The following is a 9,190-nucleotide window of genomic DNA, read 5'->3' as shown; positions in this document are numbered from 1 at the left end:
TGAGCTATGTCTGCTGAGGAAGAATAGCCAGAGTCCAAAGACAAATGCAACTATACCCGTTGGTTCAGTGTGCCCAGGCTTTAAGAACATTCTACCAAAGCCCTCTTGCATGTGGATGACCAGGTCTGTGGGCCTCCCGTGTGGACTGCCTTATGCCATGACAACTCGATTGAGTGGCAGTCCCCAGATGTCCTGGCTGGCAGAGTGAGCTCATTTCTGTCCAGTTTGCTGCACATTAAGCCTGACCCATTGGGCTATTCATCCATCTGTAAACCCCAGGGGTGAGGTGGTAATCTCAGGGTGTCATGAGCTATGGACAGCACAGGGCACCAGAAAAAGGCCACTGACATAGGGCACGTAAAGTGGGGACCCAACAAAGTTTTAAGGGCCTGATGCACCTTGGTGAAGTGTGGCTTCATCTTGGGAAATGAGGTCCACAGAGTCTATTAGCCGCGCATGGTGACACACAGAGTCTATTAGCCGGGCATGGCGACATATTCCTTTCATACCAGTACTGGGAGGCAAAGGCCGGCAGATCTCTTTGAGCTCACAGCCAGCCTGGTCTACATAATACGTTCCATGCTAGCCAAAGCTACACAGCGAGACCCTGTCTGGACTCCCTGCCAGGCCACACCTATGCTACCTCCTTGGGGAAGGGAGAGGTTTGGGAGTGGGGACTCCTGAATGGATCTCTGGCAGTATTTTTGTCTGAGAGAGCTGGTTACAAGTGTTTGCAACTTGTGAAAAGCTTGGGCAACTCAAAATGACTTTCTGTCTTTCCGCTTTTCAAGACAAGGTTTCTCTGTGTAACCCTGGCTTTCCTGTAACTGTCTGTAGACCAGGCTGGCTTCCAACTCACAGAGATCCACCTGCCTCTGCCTCCCTAGTGCTAGGATTAAAGGTATACTCCACCACCAACTCAAAATGACACAATTTTAAAAGGGGGCTCGGTGGGAGAGTGCTTGCCTTGATGCATAAGGCCCTGGGTTCAAAACCCAGTGTCTGTGTGTGTGCCTTCACAGAGCATTTGCGACTGGTGTGCTTTTCTGTACACTCTTCAGTATGATGTTGGCTGGATTGTCTCTAGAATAGAAGCACATACTAAAGGAGCCACCTGTCACCTGTGTCCACACCAGCACTTGCCCATCCTTAAAAATATCTCTTACGGACTGTCAACATTCAGGTTCCAACTACAGTGAAAAGCCACCTTCTTCCTGTTATTTTTTAAAGTTTTTAAAAAATTTTTATTTTGTATGTATGTGTATGCATGAAAAAATATATATAATATGTCCATACAACACATTTGTGCAATGGTCATGAAAGCCAGAAGAAAGTTGTTGGGTCCTCTGGAACTGGAGTTTCAGAGAGTTGTAAGCCACCATGTGGGTGCTGGGAACTGAACCTAGGTCCTCTGCCTTCTGAGCCATCTCTCCAGACCCCGATGTCCAGCAGGCTTTAACCCTAGCCCATGTGGTGCTTCTCTCCTGCCGCTACCAGAAAATTAACTGTGAATCCAACCTGAAGTAGCACAAGTGCAAACTGCCAGACACCTTTGTGACCCTCCTGTCCCGTTCTTTCACCTTCATTCTGCTTGGTCTACCAGGTAGTTTCTGACACTGCTCTTAAAAAAAGAAATTACTTGCAATCACCAGTTCATCTAAATAGCAGGGAGGTCTGTTATGGGGGGAAATGACTGTCACTGAATTTCAAAGCCGGCCTGGACTGCACAGAAGACCCTGCCTCAAAAGTAAATATAGGTCTGGGACACAAGGCCATGCAGGTGTGGTATTCCTGGGTATAGTCACAGCACCCCTGCTCCGGAGCCCTGCTCATCAGCCCTCTGTGCTGGTCAGTGCACCTGTTCAGTGAGTTAAAGTGTCTCACAGCTGAAAGTAATGTCTGGCCTAGCTTTACTTACACACACACACCTCTCAATGCTTGCAAACTGGTGACTCTGGCCTGCAGAGGGCTTTGTCTAGCTGTTTTTATCCTTTTTCTAAAAAATTGCCAGACACTGCTACTTGAGTTGCTTCCATGGTCTCTGATTCTCTTAAGAAACAGAGACCTGTGTCCAGAGAGGTGGCTTAGCACTGGCTGTTCTTCCAGGGGAATGCATCAGCCTCTATTCCCAACACCCTTTTGGCAACGGCGAGCTTTGCTGTCTTCAGGAAGCAGGGTGGGTTGCCCACCTGCTCACCAAACTGTTTTCTGGTACTGGAGATGAATCTCAAGCCTTTCTGCTGCTAAGCAACTGCTCTACCACTGACCAACACACCCAGCTCCCTTTTAATACAGGTCTCCATTAGTTGGCCAGGCTGACCTTGGACTTACTCTGTAGTTCACACAGGCCTAAACTTGTGATCCTCCTGCCTCAGTCAAATAGCTGGGAAGACCGACCTTCACCAGTAGGGTTGGTCAAACTGTTTACTATGCAAATAAACATAAAAATACCTACATAAAAAATGCTGGCTGGGTGTGGTGGCCTTTAAACCCAGCGGAGGCAGGTGGATTTCAAGAACACCTTTAATCCCAGCAGAGGCAGGCGGATTTCTGAGTTCGAGGCCAGCCTGGTCTACAGAGTGAGTTCCAGGACAGCCAGAGCTATACAGAGAAACCCTGTCTCGAAAAACCAAAAAATAAATAAATAAATAAAATGCCGCAATAGAGTACACTGAGTCAAAGAGAAAGACAAAGGGATGAAGCAAAAGGCTGAAACTTAGGACTGGAAGATTCCAAAGCAGGCCCACAACGTAGTTAAACCAATGCCACATGTTATCAACCAGAGCACAAGCCAGTGGCTCTCAACCTTCCTAAAGCTGCAGCCCTTTAATAGTTCCTCAAGTTATGGTGACACCCCCCCCCCCCACCCACAAGTTATTTTCATAGCTATTTCATTACTGTGATTTTACTGTTGTTATGAATCATAATTTAAATATCTGTTCTCCAATTATCTTAGGCAACCTTGTGAAGGGGCCATCTGACCCCCATGGGGTCTCGACCAAGAGGTTGAGGACCACTGGTATAGCCGAAGGCAGAGACGGCAGCTAAGTACAAGGAGAATGCTAACAACTTCTGAGGGAAGCTGACGGACACAATGTTGCTAAACTCTCAAGACTGCACTCTGAACTCACAATCGCTTCTACAACGCTCAACTTCCAGATAATGAAAACGCTACCCATGTTCAGTATTTTTAAGGGGTATATATAGCCTATCATTTGAAGTAGAATTAAGACTCAATATCTTTTTTAAAACGTTTTTTCTTAGATTTTAAAACTTTATGTTTTGACTGCATGTATGTCTGTACACCAAGACCCTGCCCGGAGCTGGAGGAGTCGAGGAGACAGCATATGATGTCTGTGGAACTGGAGTAGTAGAGCCAACTCATGAATTCTGGGAGTCAAACCAGGATGCCCCGCCCCCAGGGGGTGGGGCTGGGGGGTAGCCTGTGTTAAGCCATCTCTGCAACTTCACAAAGAAGATCTTAATTTAAAAATAGGATGAATGTAAGTGATTAATTCAGTTGTAAAAGCTGCATCTGAACTCCAAGTATAAGATGTTTGGCCCAGAGAGCGCTTTGATCTGACCCGATGGGAAACAAAAAATCCTGTCGTACCAAGTCACACGTTGAAGGTGCTGCACAAGTGCCCAAAACACAAAGTAGCTCTCTGAGGCAATGTTATCCTCTTTTCTCAAAAAAGCTCCTTGGGGAAAAAGAAAAAAAGAAAAAAAAAAAAAGTCTCCGTTTATTTATTCGGAGACCGTGAATCCAGGCTCTTCCCTACATTATTTTATAAAGCTCGAATAAATTCTTCAGTTATCACAACCGTCATCCACACGAATCACATGCTGTCCTCTCAGTACTGTGGAAATGTCCCATCAATTTTGGCAGCCCAGGCCATGAGTCCCCCCACGATGTCCTGAACAGTTAAAGAGTCTAACTCCGGCACTGCCATTAAGGACTGCAGGACCTTCACAGCTTTCTGGGAGTCGTTCCCCAATTTGCAAATCACATACACCGGGAGAGCAACCCCTTCCTGCGACTCCTGCTTCCCTTTCCGGAGGGCAGCCCCTAAGAGTTTCAGGCTGTCCGCATCCCTGCGTTCCAACTGATTCAAAGGGATGTGGAGAGAGTGCGGCAGGCGACAGATGTCCACCTCTACTTGAGGCCGGACGTCCAGCAACACGTGGGGCGTCCCGGAATCCAGAAGCCGCTTGTAGTCGGTCACAGAAATCCGCTCCTCCGGGCTCAGCAGCTTCAGGGCGCGGCACTTGTCGGTGGCCGAGGAGCCGCAGAAGGCCTCGTAGTCCTGCAGGCGGGTCACGGTGGGCTGCTGACCGCACACGACGCAGTCGGGCCGGCGGCGCCGCAGCCGGATCCGACGGAAGTGGCCCCCGAGGCCGTCGAAGAGCAGCATGCTGCCGCTGTAGGAGGCACCGAGGCCGGCGGCGATCTTGAGCACCTCGAGGGCCTGCGCGCAGCCCAGCACGCCGGGCACCGCTCCGAGCACGCCGCCATCGGCACAGTTGGTCACCGTCTCGGGCGGGGGCGGCCGCGGGAACACGCAGCGGTAGCACGGCCCGCCATCGTGGTGGTAGACGGTCATCTGGCCCTCGAAGCGCAGCGCGCTGGCCGACACCAGCGGCCGGCCGGCCAGCACGCACGCGTCGTTCACCAGGTAGCGCGTGGGCACGTTGTCGCAGCAGTCGGCCACCACGTCGTAGCCACGGACCAGGTCGAGCGCCCAGTCCTCCGCGAGCGCGCGCGGGTACACCACGCACTCCACCGCCGAGTTGAGACGGCGCAGCGCCGCGGCCGCCGAACGAGCCTTGCTCTCGCCGGTCTGCGCCTCCCCGTGCAGGACCTGGCGGGCCAGGTTGCTCGTCTCCACCACGTCGTGGTCCACCAGCCCCAGCCTGCCCACGCCGGCCGCCGCCAGGTACTGCGCCAGCGGGCAGCCCAGTCCGCCGCAGCCCACCACGAGCACCGACGCCGCCGCCAGGCGCAGCTGCCCGCGCACGCCCAGCTCCGGCAGCAGCAGCTGGCGGCTGTAGCGGAGGATCTCGTCCCGCGACAGCGCGGCCCGGGGCGACAGCGGCGGCGGCGGGTCCCGGAGCGGACGCTCGGGCTCCGGCTCGGCTGCCAGGGCCGCGGCCAGCCTCCGCTTGAGCGAAGCTAGCTCTTCCTCCCGCCGGGTGATTTCAGCCTGTAAGGCAGCTACGTCCTCCGGGGCAGCCATGACAGCCTCTTCCGGAAAGAGCCGGGGAGGGACTTCCGTTTCCGGTTGCCCGTTTCTTAGCGACTGAAAGACGAAGTCGCTTCCTGGCGCTTGAAAGTGAAACGAATGGGTTTTTATCTGGGGAAGCCGTCACGATCGGCTTGAAACGGTCACCATATCTAGATGTTTTCCGGGGACCACACTGGGACGTCGGAGCGCCGAGCCTCCCCCATGCTCCGGGATTTGGTACGGCCCGTGTCGGATGACGTAAGTCCGCTTCCGGCGCCTCTCGCAGAGCCGTCATGGCTTCCACGGGGGCGAGTCGCAGTCTTGCTGCGTCTCCGCGGCCGCCGCAGGGCCGCTCCTCGGGACAGGACAAGTACTCGGTGCTGTTGCCCACCTACAACGAACGGGAGAACCTGCCGCTCATCGTGTGGCTGCTGGTGAAGAGCTTCTCCGAGAGGTAGAAGGGGCTTCTCGCGCGGGGGCCGGGAGCCGGCCGCGGGCTGCACGTCGGCGGTTGGCTGCGCGAGGAGACCCCCGGAGGCCCGGCCTCCGCTCCCTCCCGAGCCTGCTCGCGGCTTTCCCCAGCGGGGAGAACCGAGGAGCCCAGCCCCGCGTCTTTCTCCTTCCTGCTCAGGTCTCTGGCGAGTCCGGTGTTTATCTGATGACAGATCGCGCTGGTCTGCGCCCCCGGCCTTTTCTCTCTAAAGGGCTAACTTCTTTTTGACTTCGGGGCGAGGAGGTATGACCTCATACCTCCGGGCGGTCAGGATCCGCCGCCGGAGCCGGGAGTCCCGAGCCAGCGTTCTCCCCATCGCCTTGGGGCCGAGCGCTTACGTAAGCTTGTTGTTTGCGCTGTCAGAGAACTGCTGATGAGCTGGCAGGGAGCGAGCATCTTCGCCGAGTTTGATTAGGAACCCGGGCTTGTTTGTGTGTTGTTTTGAAAAACACGGGGCCTTTCGCTTTGTTAGGCAGAGCCCTAGCTCTTAGGAACAGGAATTTTGATAGTGAAAGTGTTACGCATTTAAAAAAAAAAAAAGAGGTCTCCGAACTAAACAGTAAATAAAATGCCTTCTGATGGCAGTGGCAGGACTGAGTCAGTACTTTACGGCCAGATGAGTGTCATGCTGTGATAATCTTGGGCGATCTTTTCCTGTCAACCTACAGAACGGGATTTTGCTAGAGTAGGATGGCGTAGCAGTGCGCTGCTTTAGACCGTGCGTCAGAAGAACACAGATTGTTTCCAGAGCTTTTTGTTTGTTGGTTGGCTTTTGCTTCTCAAACGACAATGAGGACGCTGTGCCAATATTTTCTAATAGCAAGAAAAAGTACTTGAATCCCAAGCTATGTACTGCAAGGGATGCGTTTGCAGACGAGTTGTACCAAGTTCGAGGCCAGCTAGGGCTATATTAGCAGCCTCTGTCTCAGAAAAACAAAATACTTGGTACATAGTTCCTCTTTCTAGAAAGCACAACCTTACAGTACTGATTTGTAAAAGCCTTAGACTGCATGGTTTGATTGGTTGAGGCAAGGTCAAAACTATGTAGCCCTGACTGGCCTGGAATTCAGATGCTGGTCTCTGCCTTCCAGGTGCTGAGATTAAAGGCGTGCACCACCACCACCACCACCCAGTTTAGGATTGCTGTTTTGGTTGCATCTGAATAAAAATCAGTTTCTATATGGTGGCTCTGTGATGTGTGGTGCGTGCATCCTTTTTCTTTATGTTTTATTTTTATTTTTTAAGATTTATTTATTTTGTGTGAGTACACTGCAGTTCTCTTCAGACACACCAGAAGAGGACACCAGATCCCATTACAGATGGTTGTGAGCCACCATGTGGTTGCTAGGAATTGAACACAGGGCCTCTGGAAGAGTAGTCAGTGCTCTTAACCACTGAGCCATCTCTCCCGCCCAGGTTTTATCTTTAAATTGGCTCTGCCAGATTTTTCCAGATGTTTTAATGAGCTCCAGTTTTATATGCTGGTGTCTCTGCTCTGTTTAATTTATGAGTCCAAGGCCCCCATCCCTGACCTCGCCACTCTACTTCCCTGCTCACTCTCACCTTTTGTAACCAGGCTGGTCTGGAACACCCCAGCCTCCATCCTCAGCCTCTAAAGTTCTGGGCTATCTTTTTATTGAGTGATTTGGGGATACTGGAGGGTGGAACCCTGCCAGTGAGCTGCATCCTGCAGTGGATGTTCTCCAATCAAATTGGAATTACCTTTTTCAAAATCAACATAATTTGTGTTTGACCAAATTAAGTACCTATCCCATAGTTAGAGGGACAGAGGGAAGCTGGTCACTGTCCCTGCTACTCTTATGTTTTGGGGATAAGGTGCATGCAGGAACAAAGGCTGGCTGAGAACATCTGGTGCTTTGCTCGTTCACTCCCCACTTTGAATTGTTTGAAACTGCTCTCAGCCTAGAGCGTCCCCTTAGGCTGGTGGATTCTTGAGTTTCTGTGATTTTAGGGGTTTCAAACCCCCCACCCCAGTACTGAGGGAATTCCAGGAGTGCCTAGTCATGCCTATTCTATGGTTCCTGGAGATCCAAATGCACTTTCTTGCTTGCACATCAGGCGCTGTTCCACCGAACCAACTCCATAGTCCCTCTTGTAGCTATTCTTGAAGAATAGGCTGGGTTTTGTTTCCTTCCTGCCAAGTTTTCTGGGGCTAACTTATACCACTTTCAGTAGTCTAACCTTTAGCACTAGTTTCCTGGGTGATTTCCTGGGTTCCCCATTAATGTCAGGAGGACGGTGTTGCTTCTTTTTCCTTCCCCTGTGTGCCGTATAAGGAGGTGGGGCATTGTGGTGGGAGCGGGTGGGATTTTTTTCACCAGACAGTTACTTTGAATGGTGTTTAGAGTGGGAACTGGTGTGTGAATATAATGGGGAGCAAGTTTAAGAATGAAACTCCGTCAGATAAATGCCAGCTTATTTAAATTTGTTGGTGTCACTTAAAGTTTTCCTTTGCTCTCTTCATTTTGCGATAAGATCTCTAGGATGGAAGACTGTCTATGAAGTCACTATAGCTGTATAGAGGAACTTTGAACATCCTAATACTCCCGGCTTGTAACTTTAAAGTTCCTTTAAAATTTAGATACTCTTACCCACTATTAATATAAACTCAAATTTTATTTTAGTGCAATCAACTATGAAATTATAATCATAGATGATGGAAGCCCAGATGGGACAAGAGAAGTTGCTGAACAACTGGCAAAGATCTATGGGCCAGACAAAATTGTAAGTAACAGACCCTTTCCTGTTCTGTGAGGGAGGGAGGGAGTGTGGTAAGGAGCAAAGTCTGGGAAGATCCGAGGCAGCAAACCTTGAGATTGAAATCACATATCTGTGGGCCAGTGGTAATTTTACAACCAAAGAGTAGACCTTGGTTGACCTCTGGCTTTGTGATGGAGTCTACAGATAAATTCTTTTTTTATTCCCCCCTCCCCAGGCTTTTCTGTGTAGCCTTTTTTGTTGTTGTTGTTGTTAAGTTTTTATTTTTTTTTAAGATTTATTTATTTATTTATTATATGTAAGTACACTGTAGCTGTCTTCAGACATTCCAGAAGAGGACATCAGATCTCTTTATGGATGGTTGTGAGCCGCCATGTGGTTGCTGGAATTTGAACTCAAGACCTTCAGAAGACTAGTCAGTGCTCTTAACTGATGAGTCGTCTCTCCAGGCCCTAAATTTTCTTAAAATACCAAAGTGTGACACTCTGTTAGCCAGCGTATTATAGAGCTAATCAGAGAGGTTTTGGGTCTGTTTCTGCCTTGCTCCCTTCTCTGGGCCCCCATGTACTTTGTGTACCATGCTGCCTGCTGCTCTAAGCTTAGGCAGGAAAGGTCTTGCTCCCTTCTCTGGGCCCCCATGTACTTTGTGTACAATGCTGCCTGCTGCTCTAAGCTTAGGCAGGAAAGGCCTTGCTCCCTTCTCTGGGCCCCGTGTACTTTGTGTACAATGCTG

The 9,190-nt window shown here is 50.7% G+C and overlaps 2 protein-coding genes across 3 annotated transcripts in view; one reads left to right on the top strand and one right to left on the bottom strand.

The window, feature by feature from the left end:
- Positions 1-3,260: 3,260 nt before the first annotated feature.
- On the bottom strand, positions 3,261-5,266 carry Mocs3 (molybdenum cofactor synthesis 3). The gene has a single exon (XM_021154473.2). It carries the CDS (start codon positions 5,235-5,237, stop codon positions 3,855-3,857), a length of 1,383 nt encoding a protein of 460 aa, XP_021010132.1. The 5' UTR covers positions 5,238-5,266; the 3' UTR covers positions 3,261-3,854.
- A 145-nt stretch (positions 5,267-5,411) lies between these two features.
- Positions 5,412-9,190, top strand: part of Dpm1 (dolichyl-phosphate mannosyltransferase subunit 1, catalytic) — a 21,346-nt gene continuing 17,567 nt past the window's right edge. The window contains exons 1-2 of one of the 2 annotated variants that reach the window (XM_021154492.2): positions 5,412-5,483; positions 8,364-8,463. In XM_021154492.2, coding sequence (XP_021010151.1) covers positions 5,479-5,483; positions 8,364-8,463 — 105 coding nt within the window. In that variant the 5' untranslated portion in view covers positions 5,412-5,478. The other variant, XM_021154481.2, reaches the window with a different exon arrangement.

The sequence above is a fragment of the Mus caroli genome, chromosome 2 (assembly GCF_900094665.2).
Source record: "Mus caroli chromosome 2, CAROLI_EIJ_v1.1, whole genome shotgun sequence".
NCBI classification, from domain to species: Eukaryota; Metazoa; Chordata; class Mammalia; order Rodentia; family Muridae; genus Mus; species Mus caroli.
This window is presented reverse-complemented; position numbering and strand designations above follow the sequence as displayed.